The sequence below is a fragment of the Salvelinus alpinus genome, chromosome 8 (assembly GCF_045679555.1).
Source record: "Salvelinus alpinus chromosome 8, SLU_Salpinus.1, whole genome shotgun sequence".
NCBI classification, from domain to species: domain Eukaryota; kingdom Metazoa; phylum Chordata; class Actinopteri; order Salmoniformes; family Salmonidae; genus Salvelinus; species Salvelinus alpinus.
Window position 1 is genome coordinate 33,552,443 of NC_092093.1, and position 21,106 is coordinate 33,573,548.

The 21,106-nt window shown below is 41.1% G+C and overlaps 2 protein-coding genes across 3 annotated transcripts; one reads left to right on the top strand and one right to left on the bottom strand.

Annotated features, from left to right (window-relative positions):
• The first annotated feature begins 9,628 nt into the window (after positions 1-9,628).
• On the top strand, positions 9,629-13,472 carry hsf2 (heat shock transcription factor 2). 2 transcript variants are annotated; one of them, XM_071413565.1, is made up of 12 exons: positions 9,629-9,821; positions 10,312-10,420; positions 10,501-10,628; positions 10,746-10,870; positions 10,976-11,051; positions 11,218-11,279; positions 11,375-11,456; positions 11,724-11,833; positions 11,921-12,178; positions 12,354-12,456; positions 12,569-12,625; positions 12,751-12,889. In XM_071413565.1, the coding sequence occupies exons 1-11, from the start codon at positions 9,729-9,731 to the stop codon at positions 12,623-12,625; spliced, it is 1,203 nt and encodes a 400-aa protein (XP_071269666.1). In that variant the 5' UTR covers positions 9,629-9,728; the 3' UTR covers positions 12,751-12,889. The 2 variants fall into 2 exon arrangements, with proteins under 2 accessions (XP_071269666.1, XP_071269665.1); XM_071413564.1 differs by lacking the exon at positions 12,569-12,625 and having other exon boundaries at positions 12,751-13,472.
• On the bottom strand, positions 13,121-18,302 carry serinc1 (serine incorporator 1). Its single transcript, XM_071413566.1, has 10 exons — positions 18,148-18,302; positions 16,996-17,157; positions 16,470-16,663; positions 16,209-16,288; positions 15,966-16,103; positions 15,649-15,818; positions 15,414-15,504; positions 15,164-15,308; positions 14,604-14,828; positions 13,121-14,464 (listed from the first exon to the last, which is right to left on the bottom strand). The coding sequence occupies exons 1-10, from the start codon at positions 18,184-18,186 to the stop codon at positions 14,326-14,328; spliced, it is 1,383 nt and encodes a 460-aa protein (XP_071269667.1). The 5' UTR covers positions 18,187-18,302; the 3' UTR covers positions 13,121-14,325.
• Between the last annotated feature and the right edge of the window lie 2,804 nt (positions 18,303-21,106).

Genomic DNA, 21,106 nt, shown 5'->3' on the forward strand with positions numbered 1-21,106 from the left:
TGCCATTAAATCACATTGAGAGAGAGAGAGAGAGAGAGAGAGAGAGAGAGAGAGAGAGAGAGAGAGAGAGAGAGAGAGAGAGAGAGAGAGAGAGAGAGAGAGAGCAGCTGCCAGTGACGTGGTAGTACTGTTTCTGTTCTTCGCAACAGGACTACTGGAGTCAGTCCAAGAGTCTTATAGCCCTGCACAGACCTCATAGCTGCCAGAAAAACAAGCATCGCAAACTGAACTTGTGCACGTCACCACAGGTATGTGGAAATGCTCTATGCTGGAAATACGCTTCAGTGCGTTGAAATCACTGTCAGACATGTGCTGTTTATCTCCAAGAGTGAGAGGGAAAGCCATTAAGGTTTTGCCCAAACTCTTGGGATGATAGTGGCTTCAAGAAGCATTAGTGCCTCCATTTTTTTTGAATAGCCTCTAAAGTGCTGAATATGCAGAAGCCCAGCAGGCATCTGGCAGCAGGCACAGTCAAAGTATTTCCTATGTATTTCCTAGTCTATGTACTGCTCGTTTGTATAAAAATGAGACTGTATTATCCCATATCAACACAATGAGGGACACCTGGAAAATCACAGCTTGCTGGAAATCTACCGCACCTTATGTACAGAAGAAAACTGCTGTCCACCTTTCTAAAACCACTCTTCAAGATATTCAACCATCAGACAAAAAGGTGTGTCCTAATCGCCTTGACTGGGCCAAAGGCCAAATCTCTGTTACCCTTCAGTGACCCGTCTCCTCACCTCATGTTGTAGTTCACTCCTGGGTGAAAATGCCTAGTGGGCTGTGCTCTGTGTCACCGTGGCCTAGTGACACAGCTATAAGTGTTTTCTGAGTAATAAAGTACAAGAAAATGTTCATACCGGTACACATAAACATGTGTGCCAGGTGGTTCTGAAAGTCTGGAGGCTTTGTTTATATATATATATATATATATTTACTTTTATTACTCTTGGCATGCAAGAGTAAAAGTAAAAGTGTCACACAGGGATAGAGCAGGCCAAATTGCTTGATTTAATTACCGAAAGGTCAATCAGGGAAGACATGGTGAGAAAGTGCAACGAGTTGAAGATTGAGCAGTATTTTCAGACATAGGACGTGGAGCTAACCCCAAGGATGTGGAGGTGTTAGTCAAGTAATGAACTATACAGTAGATGTCTAGTTAGAACAAAGCCATCTGTGCCCCATCCCGTTTTTATCCCTGTTCTACTGCTAATGATTTTATGGAGGGATTAGTTGTTTTCTAAAAAAGCTTGATATCATTATTATAAAGTGATGTCACAGGTATGGTATCGTTGTACATAAAATGATGTCACCTCACACAGATGGTGGGAGAGTAGAAAACCTGAATTAACAGGCTATAACCTGAATACAAAACAGATGCAAACCTGGATTTGTGTCTGTCTTTATTCCTGCAGCAAATAAATTGTGAGAAAGAATCATGTTTGACATAATAAAATAACCATTTTTATATTTTGTCCTTTATCAAACCACAATAATTACAAGACATCACATTTGTGAGTCATACAATGTGTGAGACCATCTGTAAACAATTGTGTCCTCAGTGTGCTCAATATGACTGGCTCACAGAGAGCCAGGTACATGCCAGTTATGATGCCAACAAAGAGAGGGCAGAGCCTGAGATTAATAAATGAATACAAACATACAGGTACAACTTACCTGTGAATCAGTGTGAGTTGCAGCAGTAGTAGTCTATGCATTGCAGCACCATTGGTTCGGCTCTGAACTACACGACAGGGTGTTGTCCAAGGTCACACCGTGGTTCTTTGCAGTCTGGGACACAATGGAGTAGTCAATGTTGATGGATAGGTCTTGGAGCGGACAGGCCTTCCAAGGAAGAAATAGTGGCCCAGTCTTGTAGAGACACATACAAACAAATGTCAATACATTTTATATAGCTATAAAGCCCTTTCTACTAAATCAGCAGTTGTCAAATACATAAATACTACTACATACACAATCACATTTGACAGTCATAGGCCTACTAGCTACTTGTATGTTCACGGACATATTCAACCTCTCCTTGTCCCAGTCTATGATCCCCACATGCTTCAAGATGTCCACCATTGTCCATGTACACAAGCAAACTAATGTAACTTGCCTAAATTACTATCCCCCTGTAGCACTCACTTCTGTCGTCATAAAGTGCTTCGAGAGGCTGGTCAAGGACCACATCAGCTTACCTGACACCCTGGACCCACTCCAATTTGCATACCGTCCCAACAGATACATGAATGACGCAATCGCCATTGCTCTACACACTGCCCTATCCCACCTAGACAGAAGGAACACCTATGTGAGAATGCTGTTCATTGACTACAGCTCAGGGTTCAACACCATGATCCCCTCTAAGTTCGACACTAAGCTCAAGAACCTGGGTGTGAACGCCTCCCTCTGCAACTGGATCCTGGACTTACATTTATATTTGACATTTTAGTCATTTAGCAGAAGCTCTTATTCAGAGTGACTTAGCAGTGAGAGCATACATTTGTCTACTTCCTGATAGGCAGACCCCAGGTGGTGAGAGTAGGCAACAACACCTCCGCCACACTGACCTTCAACACGGGAGCCCCCCAGGAGTGAATGCTCAGCCCCCTCCTATACTCCCTGTACACCCATGACTGTGTGGCCACTCACAACTCCAACACCATCATAAAGTTTTCAGATGACACAAAGGGGGTGGGCCTGATCACCGACAGCGATGAGACAGCCTTCAGGGAGGAGGTTAGAGCCCTGGCAGAGTGGTGCTAGGAAACAGCCTCTTGAAAAAGAAAAGGAGAGCCGCACACTCCGATGCAATAATTGAATAACCTAATAACCAACGTTTGGCCAGACAAGCTGTTTTCATCAGGGTATAATGACCAACACTGCGGGTCACTAGTTTATATAGTGTCAAAGGATACACACTGTAATCTGTAGTCTGTAATCATGGCCAGGTGTGGCTTGATATCATTGGTTAATTTACAGATATAAATAGAACATTTAAAAACATAAATGGATAGTATACAATCATAGATAAAATTTGGCTACATAGCCCTACAAACATTTACAATGAATAGCAAAATCACAATAATCATAAGAATGGCTTCAGATCAAAGCCTACGTTGAGACCAAAGGGAGCAAGGGTCTTTAAATTAAAGATACAGGTAGCCTCTTGTTATAACAATACATTGTCAAGGTCACCGCCTCTCCTAGGGAAGGTGACGTGTTTGATGCCGATATAACGTAGGGACGAAATCGAGTGGTTCGCTTCCAGCACGTGATAACACCTTTGATTGTGATCTGTTTCCCTGTTTGGGGGTGTTTGAAAATTCTACATTTATAAGTGCCATTGCATTGAGCACAGCCATTACACTTGTAGTTTCCATCCGTTAAAGGCTCAAACAGACGTTGTGCAAGGGTAAACAAAAAACGGCATCTCCCTCAACGTCATCAAAATCAAGAAGCTAATCATTGAATACAGGAAACAGGGGGGGGATCACGCCCCTATTGTCATCGACAGGAGTGCTGCATCAGATGACCTGGCCTCCACAATCACCCGACCTCAACCCAATTGAGATGGTTTGGGATGAGTTGGACCGCAGAGTGAAGGAAAAGCCAACAAGTGCTCAGCATATGTGGGAACTCCTTCAAGACTGTTGGAAAAGTATTCCAGTTGAAGCTGGTTGAGATGTGCAAAGATATCATCAAGGCAAAGGGTGGCTACTTTGAAGAATCTAAAATCTAAAATATATTTTGATTTGTTTAACACTTTTTTGGTTACTACATTATTCAATTTGTGTTCTTTCATAGTTTTGATGTCTTCACTATTATCCTACAATGTAGAAAATAGTAAAAAGAAAAAAAAAACTTGGAATAAGTAGGTGTGTCCAAACCTTTGACTGGTACTGTATATAAAAAAATTGTCGGACGTAACATATCATACGAAATGGACAACGTAGTACACAAATGGATGACATAGTACACAAAAAGCGGGGGGGCACGTTTTGGCATGTGAGCACCACTTTCAAAACTACTGGATGAAATTATACAAAAGTTCCTGAGCATCACTTTAACCCAGGTTGGTTACGAACCGGTTGGGAGGCCACAACAGGCAGTTTGTTATTCCATCCACAAGTAAAAGACAAGCACAACCTAGAATTGTTTGTATGATGAAACAAAACGTACGTCAAATGAGCAAATGGGACAAGTAAAGGCTGCTGAAAGTTTAACTGTTCATCTTAATAGCTGGCCGGCACTAGTTTTACTTTACTGTAATTAATATCAGTACTAGCTATCAAATTCACTGGTGAATACCTGTCTGGTAACACTTTACTTGACACCCAGTGTCATAACACTTTATGACATGGTCATAACCATGTCATAATATGTCATAACAGCTGACATTATGTGTTATAACATGTCATAATATGGTCATAACACTGTCATGACACATATATTTCGAACTGTTGTGACATATATTGTATTATCTTATGGCTGGTTATGACACCTACATAAGAGTGTCAAAACCTACCACACAAGGCAAAACATTCCATTACACCATAGTCTACATGTCAACATTATGTTTATGTTATATAACATTTTCAAAAATTGACCGTATTAAATGATCATTGTAATTGCGCATAAATTGATGTCAGACATGCCCCTACCCCAACGCTCTGTTGATGATGACAGGGATCAATGTAGGAGCAGATTTCAGGAGCAGGACAAGACACTCACTTTTTGATTGATGAATGACATAAGGGCATGTACGTAATAGGTCTATCTGGCTAAAATGATTATGATGGTCATAATGCTTCTTGACAGTATCATAAGGTGCATTTTCTTAGTCCAAGTAAAGTGACATAGGATGGTCATAATGCTTCATGACAGTGTCATAAAGTGTATTTTCTTCAAGTTATTTAAAATATGTAAACAGAATGAATTACTACAACAACAACAAAGGACTTAAGAAACAAACTTTCAAATGAAAGGTGTCATGTTCCTGACCGGTTTTCTGTTATTTTGTATGTGTTTGTACGGTCAGGGTGTGAGTTTGGGTGGGTAGTCTATGTTATGTGTTTCTATGTTGGTAATGGGTGACTTGATATGGTTCTCAATTAGAGGCAGGTGGTTTTCATCTCCTCTGATTGAGAACCATATTAAGGTAGGTGGTTTCACATTGTTTGTCGTGGGTGGTTGTTTCCTGTCTCTGTGGTTGTCTGCACCAGATAGGTCTGTCTCAGTTTTTGCACATTTTGTTATTTTGTATGTTGTTTGTAGTGTTTCACTTGTTCTTTTATTAAACATGTTGAACACTAGCCGCGCTGCACTTTGGTCCTCTCCTTCACCTATGGAAGAAAGCCGTTACAAAAGGAAACTTCTTGGCAGGGAAAAAACACATTTGAATAAATGTGCGTTTTGACACTCTTATGTAGGTGTCATAACCAGCCATAAAATAATGCAATATATGTCACAACAGGTGTAAATATATGAGTCATGGCAGTGTTATGGCCATTATATGACAAGTTATGACAAGTTATGTCAGCTGTTGTGGCATTTTATGACATGGTTATGACCATGTACAGTAATAATGTGTTACGACGTCTGTGGTCAATTAAAGTGTTACCAGTCAAGTAAACAAACAACAAAAGTCTATAAGGACATCAAAATCTAAAACTGACCCTTACCTTAAAGCTAAACTTAAGCTAATTTTAACGCATTTTGAAATTAAATATCGGTTTCATATCACTGAGGTATATGTTTCAAACAGCCTTTTCCGGAATTTAAAGGTGAAGTTTTCTTCCCCTTCAAAATAGTCCCATGATTGTTGAGGTTTTCGAATTCAACCAATCAAATGTCCCTATTTCAACTTTTTTTGAAGTGTCTAGTGATCTAGTGTATGTCATTGGCATCAGCTGGTGGAGGATGGAGGAAAAATACGAAATAAGACCATTTGGACAAAGCAAAAGATTTTAGATTTTGGCAGGTAGCCTAGTGGTTAGAGCGTTGGGCCAGTAACCGAAAGGTTGCTAGTTTGAATCCCCGAGCTGATAAGGTAAAAACTTGTCATTCTGCCCCTGAACAAGGCAGTTAACCCACTGTTCCTAGGCCGTCATTGTAAATAAGAGTTTGTTCTTAACTGACTTGCCTAGTTAAATAAAGGTAAAGTATAAAGTATTAAGACATCATTGTTCCCTAAAGAAAATGAGGGCTGATGGGTAAGTAATGGCCAGGTTTCTGAATTCTGTCAACAATTTTACTAGGCCTATACGGTATGTCATCAATCTGAGGACAAAGTTAATTAAAACAAATTCACTAAATTAAGTGCCTAGGATGTTCCACATCCCAGCCCCTATTGACCTAAATGCCCCCTCCATGCTGTAACCCATTTATTCTTGACCCAGGACTTAACACTAATGTGAAATGTGCATACATGTCTTTTATGGGTTCTGGCTTGTAAGTAGCCATATCATTTCCAAGTCTCACTCAGCTAAAAGTAAATAAATGGATGTAATACTCTTTTTACAAAGAACTTCCTCAAAGTAAAGAAAAACATTTTTTTTTGTCTCTAACATCCAACTGAGAAGGTGTGTTTTATTTTTGCTCTTTAATACATAGGTCTTAAAAATAACAATTTATTTGGTGAGATCATTCAATTTGTGTGGTGTAATTTGGAAATGCAGCATTAATTAATATACAGAGGCATTCCCGCTCGGTAACACTGAATCAAAGATGTAAACCACTCGTTTGGCAGTCTGAAGGAAGTCTAATACCTGCATGGCAAACTCAGAACTTATTTATTCATTAAGTAAAAACTAAATCTGCTGAGATCAGCACTAATATATTTTACTTTGGTTCTTTTCTGTTAAGACTTCAAGATTCATCGAATAATGAGAACAACAACTATAAAACGCGGGCCCAAGTTCTACATCCAATGGAAAATGTAAATTCATTCCAAAGTTTTTGTTCCAACTCTGCTGCTGCAAAAAAAGGGAGAGTGAGTATGCAGCTTCACAACCACTACCTGAACACCCTGGACCTGATCCAAAGAATGGGCATGATTAAGGGATGCTTTGGTAAAACTTTAACCTTAACAGTGCTTTTGTCCTCCACAAGGTTACAGATGAAGATTTCATTTCCAAAACGCTACTTCCACAAATTGTTCACGTGTTTACTGTTCTCAGACTTTTTATTAATAGATTTTAGATGTTTATGAAAATGTTTTAGTTTTTTTTTACAAAATGCTATATCCATTGTTTAGTTGGAATGGAATGTTCGTATTGCTGTATATTTGACTGTGATATGTGGTTGTCTCACCTAGCCATCTTCTTAAGTTGAATGCACTTACTGTAAATCGCTCCCGATAAGAGGATTTGATGAATGACTAAAATGTCAAATGTAAATTTCAAATAAATTTATTGATTTTTATTTTTTATTAAATAAATGTCGATGTCACAAATGTACAATTTGTAAATGTCTTTATTAAAGATGTAGTTATTTGTTACATTTGACTGTGTAAAACCTAGCAGTACTACTTCTTTCTCTGAGAATGAGGTGGATATATAGAATTTTGCAAAAAAACATGATTATTTGTCTTTCTGAAATGAAACCATCAAGTTATAGATTTTAAACAAATATATTTCTGTCATTGAACAACCCCATGCCATGATTAGATCTTGGGAAAAAAACTCACCAATCTCTTTCAAAATGTCTTTAAACAATAAAAGCTCATTTACCAACATTTCTGAAAATTGATATATAGCATTTTGGTATGAAACTCTTCATATTAACACAGGCCTGAATTAAAGTCGCTGTAAAACATATTAATGTAGGCCAAGTCATATACAGTAGCCATCTCTTTTTGGAACACTGTAAGCAGCCCTACATGGATCAGTTCACAGCTAATTCTATATTTTCCTATGGCATTAACTCCTTAAGTCAGATAGGAAGGGTCAGATAAGAAGGGTGTCACTTCTGATTGGCCAGTATGTCAAAGACTCATGACATTCACCAAACACAAAGTCAAACCAAATTAATCTTCTGAATTAGCCCTTTAACAATGCTGCCACCAAGTGAGACATACTGTAAGTCCCCTTCAGATTTAGCAATACATACTGTATTTTCTGTTACTACACCTACTCTCCAGCATTTGGACGTTTTTCAACTGTGGCATGGCTTTTGTCAAATATAATAAGAAGCAACTTACATTACAGCAGCACCATACTGTTTAAATATATTAATGGTCAAGGCTCAAGCAGTATTTCACTTCTATCCAGAACAATTGTAAATATGGCACTGAGCTTACTTCCCTGTACTATACAATGAAAGGCAGAATGTCACCTGTCTTACTTTAATGTGCTGTGATTTTTGCCTTTCCTATAATCTCGCTGTCTCAGAATCAAAGAATGTCCTAATTAGTGCCATTTAAAAGGACTTCATGACGTCTTTTGATGTAATATTACTGTCTGTCCCAATTAGCTGTGCACTTGTCAACCTCATTTTGTTATGATGTCTGAGTAGAAGAGGCATGCACTGTTGGCAACATAGATCTTTCTGCAAAACGTGCCCCACTCTGTGTAGTATGTTAGCCTACTTAGTGTATGTTGTTAAGCCACAGAAATTAAGTGTATGTATGTGTGTTTGATAAATACAGTATAATATCATTAAATGTTCTTCTTGTGCAGTGTTTGGTGATTCTTAAACATTTGCATGAATCCCTTTGAAGAATGCAAAATATACCAATCGAATGAAAAGTTACCTAGATCACAATAGTGTACTTTTAATGTCAAATGAGAAATGCCCTCTATTGGGAATAAATTACATCCTTACTTATCTGTTTCACAAAGCAGGGAGTTACGGCCAACCAACTCTAGCTGGTAGGTAGTCAACAGTAGTCCTCTCAACCTGTTGGGGGAAACGGTTTTACTTAACCCCTAAACTATCTTTTGTGGCTTTTTCCACCGAGATGGCTATAAAAGCAAATCGTTTTTTCCTTTCCATTCTTTTCAGGACATTTGTCCTGAACATTGCAAATATTACAGATATTACAGAAATGTAATGAATGATTCAGATCAATTAAAAATGTAACCTTCATTTCACTTCAGTACTTTGATAATTGTTATACTTGTATTTGTGTTAGACCCTTATGCAGTAAATAGGTGAATGAAAGCAAACTGTAAGATGAAAACTAACACATAGGAGCAGAAATTTGAGAAATATCTGAAGTAGAAAACTATCCTAAAAATATTACATGCTACCTGTAGTGACTAAATTTGAGTGGTGACAAGGTTATCCTAAGGACTACGGTGCCATTATTCACATTAGGCTGGAATTTACATAATCTAAGGCTGACACCTAGTGGCAATAGATATAATGACTCATCAATCGAACGTAAACAAACCTAGGTACGTACGGTTACCTAGTTATGAGCATCCTCTCATGCCAGCTGACTCGAGAGCTATCAATATATATGTGAAAACATTTCCAGTTACCTGAAAGCATTTCACAGAAAAAAAATTGGTAACATATTTCAGCAATAATTTGCAGATTGCTAATTGAGCCATGCTTCTACGTTACACGTGATACAAGTTACGTAAATCAACATTCAACCAATCAGCTTCTGCTCTTCAAACAGGAAGTTGTGTGCATGTTTACGACGTTATTTTCTTCTCAGCGACTTGCTTTTTTCATCCCAAAAAGGCATCTTTCCACCTTCAGTTTGCAAAATGAAACAAAACTCAAATGTTCCAGCTTTCCTCACCAAGCTTTGGACTCTTGTGGAGGATTCTGATACGAATGAATTTATTTGTTGGAGTCAGGTAAATTAAATTGCCCCGCTGAGCGTATCAGAGCTAGCTAGCGAGTAAGCGCTAGCACTGCAGGGTGTGAAACGAACGAGTTAGCCAGCTAACGTTAGCGATTTATCACCTGTTGCCTCATAGACCGAGTTATAGTATTTCTTCCTAGTCTTAAATGCAGGTGTCACTGGTAGGCTTCAAGAAGCATAATTTTGTTTTGCTACTGATGTCAAAGAATTTGCTATTGTTGTCCGTGTTTGCTAAAGCTTGCATAGTAGCCTCCGCTACAACCCTCCCCCCAGAAGCTAACGTTATAGCTAGCTAGTGTTATTTGAAATATCGGTTTGAATGTTGGCTAGTGTCCTTATAAGAGCACATCAATAAGCATTCCGTCAGGCAAGAAAGTCCATACACTGTTTAGTTCCTGAAATGTAGCACAAATACATTCCCTTTAGTGGAAGTAGTTGTTGACATTGCAGTCTCATAACTATAATAATGTTTTGTTTTCTAGGAGGGTAACAGTTTCCTCGTCATGAACGAACAGCGATTTGCCAAGGAGATCCTTCCCAAGTTCTTCAAACACAACAACATGGCCAGCTTTGTCAGACAGCTAAATATGTGTAAGTCAGCTATTCTATAAACATAGCTGTTCTAGTGGAATGCCCCCTGTGCAGCTGTCTAATGGGTGGTCTCTCTGCAGATGGATTTCGCAAAGTGATGCACATTGACACAGGCATAGTGAAGCAAGAGCGTGATGGACCAGTTGAATTCCAGCATCCTTACTTTAAACATGGGCAGGATGACTTGCTGGAAAACATCAAAAGAAAGGTGAGACCATCATAGGGAAACAAACATATAATGGTAAACACATAAATTACCTATATCAGTAAGTGGTCAAACTGAATAAGGTAGACATTGTGTGATGGGCATATTTTTTCCCCCCAGGTTTCTAATGCAAGACCAGAGGATACTAAGATCAAACAGGAAGACCTGTCCAATATTTTGGCCAGTGTTCAGAATGTTCATGGAAAACAAGAAAGCATTGATTCCCGACTCAACACATTGAAAAGGTATGCAAACTACCATGCCCTGGCAATTAAATGGGGGTATAAAATTAGTAGTGATATGTTGGTTTGGAGATGATACTATGCTGATGCTTGAATTTCTGTTTACAGAGATAATGAAGGTCTATGGAGGGAAATATCAGACCTGAGACAGAAGCACTCCCAACAGCAGCAAATCATTAAGAAGGTGCAGTAAAACGTTCTTCACCCCAAATTACTTCACATATTCAGTGGAAATTGAATTGGAAACAATTTTCTCACAATAAAACAGCTTAACCATTGAATGCATAATTGGCCTTAAGGCTATAAAAGTTGAATCTAACTTTGCTTGTTGTGGTCTTTGTTCATTGCAGTTGATACAATTCATTGTCACATTCGTACAGAAGAACCGGATTATGGGTTTAAAACGCAAACGGTAAGCCTTCATAGTATAACAATTCTTCCACCGAATGACATCATCGATTATGAAACATTATTAATACATTTTACTTCTCGATCACCATTTTTCAGACCTATTCTACTGAACAACAATGGAAAGAAGCCTAAATACATCCATGAAATCTACGATGAACCTCCTCTGGAGCACAACAAAGTATGTGTAGAGGTCTGAAGGGATTTACCTCCTTATGTAAGGTATACATGGGGATGTCCATCCATTCAGACATCACACTAATGATACTAGCAAATACACTAGCTATATCTTTTTTTCTTGACAAGATTAAGGCAGGATCATTGCCCAGGAAAATTGCTTAAATTGTGAGTCAATGAAACTTGACAGGGGGGAATTTTCCAATATGAGTTTATAATGTTATTTCAATGAAAAGCATTCTAAAAATGTATATTCTGAGCCCTCTCCCAGCCCTCTGTCAGTGGTTTGAAGAACGCTGATCTTACTGATGATGTTGTCATCTGTGACGTAACTGACGACGATACAGAAATCACAGAGGGCCCCTCAATAATGGATCAATCGTAAGTCAACATCTACATTTTTGTTTCATGTATATTTCCGTCTGTGCCATCTATCCTCATGCCTGTTCACCTCTCCTTCATTCTTAGGGGGGATGTAGAAATTGTTGAGATCTTCGACAGCAATATTGTGTCACAGACAGATGGCGCTGACAATCCAGGCCAGACCAACTCTTTGGTATTCGAACCAGAAGAGACCACCATAAGCACATATGATAGCCTTCCAACCAGCAGCGTCTTGCAACTCAACAAACCATCAGGCTTGAGCCTGGAGGATCCCATGAAGATGATGGACTCAATCCTCAATGAGAGTGGAGCTATTTCTCAGAATATCAACCTCCTCGGAAAGTAAGTGGACTTGACTTCCTTTACCTTCGTGGTCCGTAGTTCCTGAAGAACTTGAAAAGGCTCTCACAATATGTCCCATATTACTGGATAGCATTTTTGCATTACTAAGGATATATAGGCCTATGGAATTTGTTTCAGCTTACAGTTAATAAGAAGCATCCATATGTTTTAACAGGGTTGAGCTAATGGACTACTTGGACAGCATTGACTGCAGTTTGGAAGACTTTCAGGCTATGTTGTACGGGAAGCAGTTCAGCATTGATCCAGATATTTTAGAGGTATGCTTTTCATTTTTAAATGTAACCGGGAAGTTGATAGGCCACAGATGTTTATGTTAATGACATTTCATACAAAATATTACTTTTACTCAGTTCTATGATTCCTCTTCAGTTTTTCAGTTCAAATTGCCCTGTGAACTTGCAAGATTTCAGCATCTGCACAGCTTAAGTGAGTCCTGTCAAACAGGCAATACACAAGTCGATAGTGAGGCTCTGTTTACCTGCTTCCCCTCTCTTTACTCAACGTCAAGCCTTCCTGTCTGAATTAATTTCACTCAATTATGTAATCTTTAGGAGAGTGGTGGTTCCAAAGGAAATGCAGGGCTGCTATCCAAAGGAGGCAAGTCTGGTGTCTCTGCAGACAAGCAGCTGGTCCAGTACACGTCCTGCCCTCTGCTGGCCTTCCTGGATGGCTGCACCCCTTTGGCCCCAGAGCCAGACAGCAGCATAGCCACAGAACTGGGAGACAGCCTGCTGCAGCCCAGCACTGAGGTACCCACAGACCTCCTGGAGCCAGATGAGGAGCCTCCACGGAGCTCCCTGATCCGCCTAGAGCCCCTGACTGAGGCAGAGACCACGCTTTTCTACCTGTGTGAACTCAACCCAGAAGGGAGCGCCACTGACTCGACACAGCTGGAGATTTAACCAAGGAACAGAAAAAACGCAATGATTTACTGTATTTATTTCCTTGTATCTTTTGGTACATTTAGGTCAAAAGTAAGACATTCCATAATGTAGCTGTTGATATGGTTTCTCCACTAGCAGTTGAAGGTAAACCCTGATTAAAAAAAGGCTGCAATTTTGTTTCACTGTATTATTGATAGGTTAATGATCACATCAATCTTTAAATGAAAAAAACAAGTGCCTGCATATTTCATTGTCCTAGAACTACAGTGCTCAGCATTTCAAATACTGCAGTCTGGTGTGTATCATAAGGTGTCTGATTTTGCCTATTCTGTGAGATTCACTGTTAAGCTTCACAATGACATTCAAATAAAGTGTATTTTCATTCTGAATGCAGTATAATGAAGTGGCAAAATTCAAGAAAAAGCATGGTTTGCCTTGGGTTACAATGCACTTTAATACATATCGAAAGGCAAACTATTCTGGCGAAATGGGAGTTGACATTTTCTGACATGTATCTTGTCTGCTAGAAACACTTAATACACCTTAAATTATGCTAACGCATCTACAAAATAACTTATCCACATCAGTATTTTATCTTTAGAAGATACTTATGATTTGCACTAGTTAACACAAGGTACATAAAACTGAAGGTCTTATTTGACCTATTACAAGATGTGCAAGTTGCTCAAAAGGTAAAGCTGCAGGTTAGCAATCGGGGCGGATATTCTGAAAAGGAAACCACAACAACATTAAGATTTACATGATGGTAGATTAGCCTATAATATCATGCTCACTGATGGAAATGAACCTAGGATAAATGTTAGCTAATATCTGGAACCCTGCATTTCCTCTACATATGCCTAACTTAAAGTGAAGGAAAGTGTAGCATAAACAAAGCAGTCTTACCCATTTTGTAACAAATTAAGTTCTTTCTGAATGTCCTATCCAGAACCGATTAGTTGAGGAACAGTCCTCCCTTCTTTAACTGACCATCTCCCCAAGCCCCAGCAACCTTTACAACCCCAACTCTGCAAAAGTAATCTTCATTCTTTAAATTGTACAATAGGATAAAAACAGTGGATAACACATGTACTCAATACTTGCATGCATGCCGTTTGTTAAAAACAAAAAGGGTGGGTGGGTTATCCACGGGGAATACACACAGCTTGTTCACCTTATACAATTTTGAATAGTCACGATCATGAGCAAATGATTGCGCCCCCCCTCTAATTCTTTAGTTCATCAGTCAAAGTCTCGATTGACCAGGACCAGTGGGGCAGCCAGGGTCCACACATACAGGGCAATGCAGATCCAGCTGGAGGAGATCTTCACCCACACAGAGGGCCACTTGCTGGTCATTGTCTCATAGCTGGAGTCGGGGCTGGGGAAATCAAAAACAGACCTTTTAAAATGAATGACCTGTGTATATGTTCACAATATTCAATACTTAAGCAGCAGACTCATTATTGCCTAATTCTCATGTATAAGACCAGATCAACCAGGGAGTGAGAGATACACACCTGTACCAGTTGGTGAGGGTCATCATGATGTAGAGGGAGGCCAGGAAGAGCATGAAGTGGAAGAAGGAGTAGCTGTAGGTGACTCCGTCCTTCTCGTTGTCCACGGCCCGGTTCTCGCCATCTTCCACGTCAAAGTTCTCAGGGTGGGGGCCATCCTCGATCAGTGCAGACTCGTCACTGGTCAGAGTCAGTTTGTTCACTTGGGTGTTGGAGGAGTTGCGGACGCTAGAGGAATGAATGGATAACTTGTTATTGTTACGGTCAATGGCAACTACACGAAGCTGGTAAAAAAAAAATATATATATTTTACCTTTATTTAACTAGGCAAGTCAGTTAAGAACAAATTCTTATTTTCAATGACGGCCTAGGAACAGTGGGTTAAATGTCTTGTTCAGGGGCAGAACAACATATTTTTACCTTGTCAGCTAGGGGATTCGATCTTGCAACCTTTCGGTTACTAGTCCAACGCTCTAACCACTAGGCTACCTGATGATAAAATAACATTAGCAGTTCCTTCTTATAGGAAACTGCAGACAGTTAGAGTTTAACCTGTTTTCTACCTTGAGTATAGAACACACATCAGGAACAGGACCAGCCCCACAATGCCCTGGGCATCCCACCACTGAACAACAGGATGGTCCTTGCCAGCTGGGGTGGTGTTGTTGAGGCCAATGATACCCAGCAAGCTTGGGTTGCATTTCCTGTCTGTGGATGGCAAAAACCAATACATTCACTCAAGTTGTCTTGATGAAGAGCTAGCCACTGATTGGTGTATTGAAAAGGGAGACACTGGCTCATTAAAATCCTCACCTGGCTCATTGGTCATGGCAGACCAGGTGAGATACATGGTGTACAGAGTCACAATGGAAGACTGCAGCAACCCGGACCTTGGCTGGGACTCCTGTTGAGAAAAGGGGTGAGATAACACAGACATGTAAATGTCTTAGAACATATTATAATGACATGTTTATTATATAACATCATGAAGGTTTTAGGGATACAACATGGAGTGTAGGTGACATGCTGGTCCAATGCACTTCCTTACCTGAATCTGTGGCAGGATGGACATGACTGAGGCTCCCACACACAGCAGCATGTTGACAGTGATGAAGGCCTTGTTCTCAGTGCAGCCGTCAGTGTGGGTGTAGTAGACGTAGAACATGACCAGAGACACAAGGGACAGGATGTAGTTGATGGTTGTAGCAGACAGCAGAGCTGCAAGGGAGGAATGACACTTGATGGTTATTTCTGGACAATGGGGACAGAGGTTAGAGGAGAGTAGACGCTGAAGACTGCTTTAACTCAACCCGTCACCATTTCCACAAGGTATTCTCAAAGAGAAGCTCACATCGAGTCCCATACCTGCATACCAGCAGCGAGAGTTGCCCTCCTCCATTTTCTCCACCCAGGACTCATTCCAGGAGTGGGCAAAGTCAATCAGCAGGACCAGCTGGATCAGGATGAAGCAAAAAGCTCCAGCCATTCCTATGTAGAACCAAACTATGGGAGAGAAGGGCAATGTGTGAACTACTTTCAAAAGAGCTGCAGGATCTGCTAATATTTCCATGAGACAGAAAAATATATTCGAATGAAAAGGGGCGTTACCAGTTGTGAAGGCACCCTCTGGAATGAAAAATGCACCGGTGGTAATGGCAGTCGCAGCAGCAAACTTGAAGAACCAAAACCTAAAAGAAAGCATAAGTATTTTAACTGTCTGACCTTTTGTTTTAACTTCCTTATAAACAGATACCCTTATTTATTAATTATCTTCCTGCCTTGCAGTTTTTAAGCTTACTGATATCATCATTACCTATTATGATTATAAATAATAATAATAATAAATAAGACTTGCTGTGCCATTTTTACCCGTTGTGTACTGCAGCTCTAGGATCCTGGCTACTCTTGACCTTGACCATAAGGAGGGAGAAGAGCAGGAAGAACATGGCCATGCCGAAGCAGACACGGTACACAGCCTTGTAGCCAACCAAGACATCACAGTTGACATGACCCTCCACACCTGGGATTGATGTACCCATCCCCCCATCACAGAATCCTGGAATCTGCAAGAGCCAAGATGCACAGGTAATTAGTCAGGTGAATAGAAAAATGGATAGAATTAGAGGTCACTGAGCACACAAAACATTATGAACACGTGCTCTTTCCATGACACACTGACCAGGTGAATCCAGGTTAAAGCTATGATCCCTTATTGAGGTCACTTGTTAAATCCCCTTCAAATCAGTGTACATAAAAGGGAGGAGACAGATTAAAGAAGGATTTTTAAGCCTCGAGACAAGATTTACGTGCCTTTGAACAGGGTATGGTAGTAGGTGCCAGGAGCATCGGTTCAAGTGTACATGTTGTACATCAAACATATAACATAGTTTGGTACCTTCTTGAGTTGCTCTTCCATCCCTGGCATTAGCATGATGCATGCGATGCCCACACCCAGAAGGAGGAAGAAGGCATAGATAAGTCGGGTGACAGTGGAGTTATTCCCACTGGGGCAGCATCTGCACAGCAGGCAGGGGGCAGTGCCACACAGGCAGGGGATCTACAGGGAAGACAACATTATTAATCAATTAGCTAATAATACAAGCATTGAACTGATGGTGACAGAATTATGCATCTGCCTAGCTACCACTGAATGGTTGAACAAATAGAATAATGGTACCAACAGATTAACATTGATTAAAGTTAATCAATCCACCTAGGGTTAACATAACACCAACACTGTTGTTTTTGACAAGTTGCTAACTATTATGGAAACCAAATCCCTGCCAACAATAGAGATCTGGCCATGACTGGTGTCAAACTTAATCAAGTGGATACCAATGTGGAAGAGAAAGACCAAACAGCTAACGTTACACTTTCAGCTTAAACGGTTTCAGGAATAGTATTAGTATAACCAAATAGAAAAAAACAGACCTATGCCTGTTATTGTCTCTACATGAACTTAGTCTATTTTCAGGACGCACATTTCGCAATTCACTACTAGGCTAACGTTAAGTGGAGACGTCATAGCTGTAGCTGTTATCTGACATTTGACTCTGCTTTGACGGTGTTGCAATATTTCCAAGTACCGGTAGTTAACGTTAGCTTAGCTATCAATGACAAAGTGGCTAACTATCTAGTTAGCTTTCACATAAGGCTACATTGCTGTGTAGTATCGAAAATGTCAAACGTAGACGGTAGAGAGAGCGCAATCGTTAATTTGAATAAAACCTGGTCGGGGTCGAACTGTCAAACCCCAAATAGTTATGACGGTTGTTTGCCAAATAAAATAATTCCTTTTCAATAATTTGCGTTCATGTTTTGGAAATATTATCACAGGCCAATTGATTTCATTAAAAAGGCAATGCGCCAATCCCGACAGCTGAACAGGGAGGAACCACCCTTGCTTGCCTTTGTTGTTGCGCATTTGCTACAGTAGGTTAGCAACTGAGCTAGCGAAGCTATCTCGGAAGAGATTGTTGATTCGGCCCTTTTGTTTTTTATAACTGGATATGATGTCCACTTTTATTTTAATTAAGAAAATACTTACCCAACTCGCCATGGAGCACAGTCCAAGAACGGCCCCCATGGTGTTTTGCTGAAATACGACTTCTCCGTGACAAAATATGGATGCTTCTCGTCTGTTTACGATCTCTTCTTCTTCAATGAGGTTTAACCGCGGTTGGCATCCAATAAATGATGCATTACCGCCACCTACTAGACTGGAGTATAACTCCCTTACACTTTGCTTAAAAACAAATAAATATAAAGTACCGGTCAAAAATGTGGACACACATTCAAGGGTTTTTCTTATTTGACTATTTTCTGCATTGTAAAATAATAGTGAAGACATAAAAACGATGAATTTACACATATGGTATTTTTATTTTACCTTTATTTAACTAGACAAGTAAGTTAAGAACAAATTCTTATTTTCAATGACAGCCTAGGAACAGTGGGTTAACTGCCTTGTTCAGGGGCAGAACGACAGATTTTTCCTTGTCAGCTCAGGGATTCAATCTTGCAACCTTTCGGTTACTAGTCCAACGGTCTAACCACTAAGCTACCTGCCGCCCCATGGTATCATGTAGTAAACCCATGGTATCATGTAGTAAACAAAAAAGTGTTAAACAAATAAAAATATATTTAATTTTAGATGATTCAAAGTAGCCACCCTTTGCCTTGATGACTGCTTTGCTCACACTTGGCATTCTCTCAACCAGCTTAACCTGGAATCATTTTCCAACATTCTTGAAGGAGTTCCCACATATGCTGAGCACTTGTTGGCTACTTTTCCTTTACTCTGTGGTCCAACTCATCCCAAACCATGGATCAACTGGGTTGAGGTCGGGTGATTGTGGAGGCCAGGTCATCTGATGCAGCACTCCATCACTCTCCTTCTTGGTCAAATAGCCCTTACACAGCCTGGAGGTTTGTTGGGTCATTGTCCTGTTAAAAAGCATATGATAGTCCCACTAAGCGCAAACTAGATGGGATGGCGTACAGCTGCAGAATGCTGTGGTAGCCATGCTGGTTAAGTGTGCCTTAAATTCTAAATAAATCACAGACAGTGTCACCAGCAAAGCACCCCCACACCATCACACCTCCTCCTCCATGCTTCATGGTGGGAACCAAACATGCGGAGGCCATCCGTTCACCTACTCTGCGTCTTACAAAGACATGGAGGTTGGAACCAAAAATCTCAAATTTGGACTCATCAGACCAAAGGGCAGATTTCTACTGGTCTAATATCCATTGCTCGTGTTTCTGGTCCCAAGCAAGTCTCTTCTTATTGGTGTCTTTTAGTAGTAGTTTCTTTGCAGCAATTTGACCATGATGGCCTGATTCACGCAGTCGCCTCTGAACAGGTGATGTTGAGATGTGTCTGTTACTTGAACTCTGTGAAGCATTTATTTGGGCTGCAACTTTTGAGGTGGGTAACTCTAATGAACTTATCCTCTCTAGGAGAGGTTTCTCTGGGTCTTCCTCTCCTGTGGTGGTCCTCATGAGAGACAGTTTCATCACAGTCCTTGATGGTTTTTGCGACTGCACTTGAAGAAACTTTGAAAGTTCTTGACATTTTCCGTATTGACTGACCTGCATGTCTTAAAGTAATGATAGACTGTCATTTCTCTTTGCTTATTTCAGCTGTTCTTGCCATAATATGGACTTGGTCTTTTACCAAATAGCCCTACCTGTCACGCCCTGAGCTTAGAGAGCCTTTTTATGTCTCTATTTTGGTTTGGTCAGGGTGTGATTTGGGTGGGCATTCTATGTTCTTTATTTCTTTGTTTCTGGCCGAGTGTGGTTCCCAATCAGAGGCAGCTGTCTATCGTTGTCTCTGAATGGGGATCCTACTTAGGCAGCCCTTTCCCTCCTTCTGTGTGGGATCTTGTTCTTTGTTTGTGTGCAGGTAGTTTGCACAACGAAGCTGTTTGGTCGTTGTATTCTTTATTGTTTTGTCTTTTCTAAAGTCACTTCGTTAATAAATTATGTGGAACACAAAGAATGCTGCGCCTTAGTCTCATTCTTCCGACGACAACCGTTACAGAAGATCCCACCACAAAAAGACCAAGCAGCGTTTCCTGGAGGAGTGGACATGGGAGGAGATACTGGAAGGCAAGGGACCCTGGGCACAGGCGGGTGAATATCGCCATCCTAAGGAGGAGCTGGAAGCAGCAAGGGCGGAATGGCGATGCTACGAGGAGTTGGCTCAACGAAGCGTGCACGAGAGGCAGACCCAGAATTTTTTTTTTGGGGGGGGGGGGCATATGGGGAGATTGGCGGAGGCAGGTTATAGACCAGAGCCAACTTCCCGTGCTTGCCGTGGGGAGAGAGTGACCGGGCAGGCACCGTGTTATGCGGTAAAGCGCACAGTGTCTCCAGTGCACACTCATAGCCCGGTGCGCTATATTTCAGCTCCCCGCATCGGCCGGGCTAGAGTGGGCATCCAGCCAGGACGGAAGGTGCCGGCTCAGCGCTCCTGGCCTCAAGTGCGTCTCTTCGGCCCAGGTTATCCTGCGCCAGCTCTACGCACGGTGTCCCCGTTTCGCCAGCACAGCCCAGTGCGGCCTGTTCCAGCTCCCCGCACTTGCTGGGCTACAGGGGGTATCCAGCCAGGACGCGTTGTGCTAGCTCTGCGCTCCAGACCTCCGGTGCGCCTCCATGGTCCAGTGTATCCTGCGCCGGCTCTGCGCAAGGTGTCTCCAATGCGCCTGCACAGCCCAGTGCGTCCTGTGTCAGCGCCTTGAACGTGCCGGGTTGTATTGGGTATCCAGCCAGAAGGGGTTGGGCCTGCTCCACGAAACAGGCCTCCTGTGTGTCAAACCAGTCCAGTGATGATCCATGGCACGAAGCCTCCAGTGGTGATCCATGGCACGAAGCCTCCAGTGGTAATCCATGGCACGAAGCATCCAGTGGTGATCCATGGCACGAAGCCTCCAGTGGTGATCCATGGCACGAAGCCTCCAGTGGTGATCCATGGCACAAAGCCTCCAGTGACGATCCAT

Bases quoted from the DNA above. Each gene is read 5' to 3' on its own strand.
- hsf2 (XM_071413564.1), top strand. From the start codon at position 9,729: ATGAAACAAAACTCAAATGTTCCAGCTTTCCTCACCAAGCTTTGGACT. The intron at 10,421-10,500 runs GTAAGTCAGCTA...GTCTCTCTGCAG, and splicing joins TGTCAGACAGCTAAATATGT to ATGGATTTCGCAAAGTGATG. The intron at 12,457-12,750 runs GTATGCTTTTCA...TGTAATCTTTAG, and splicing joins TTGATCCAGATATTTTAGAG to GAGAGTGGTGGTTCCAAAGG.
- serinc1 (XM_071413566.1), bottom strand. From the start codon at position 18,186: ATGGGGGCCGTTCTTGGACTGTGCTCCATGGCGAGTTGG. The intron at 15,309-15,413 runs GTGAGGATTTTA...TGCCATCCACAG, and splicing joins TGCCATGACCAATGAGCCAG to ACAGGAAATGCAACCCAAGC. The intron at 14,829-15,163 runs GTAGAAAACAGG...TCATTCCTCTAG, and splicing joins ATGTGTGTTCTATACTCAAG to CGTCCGCAACTCCTCCAACA.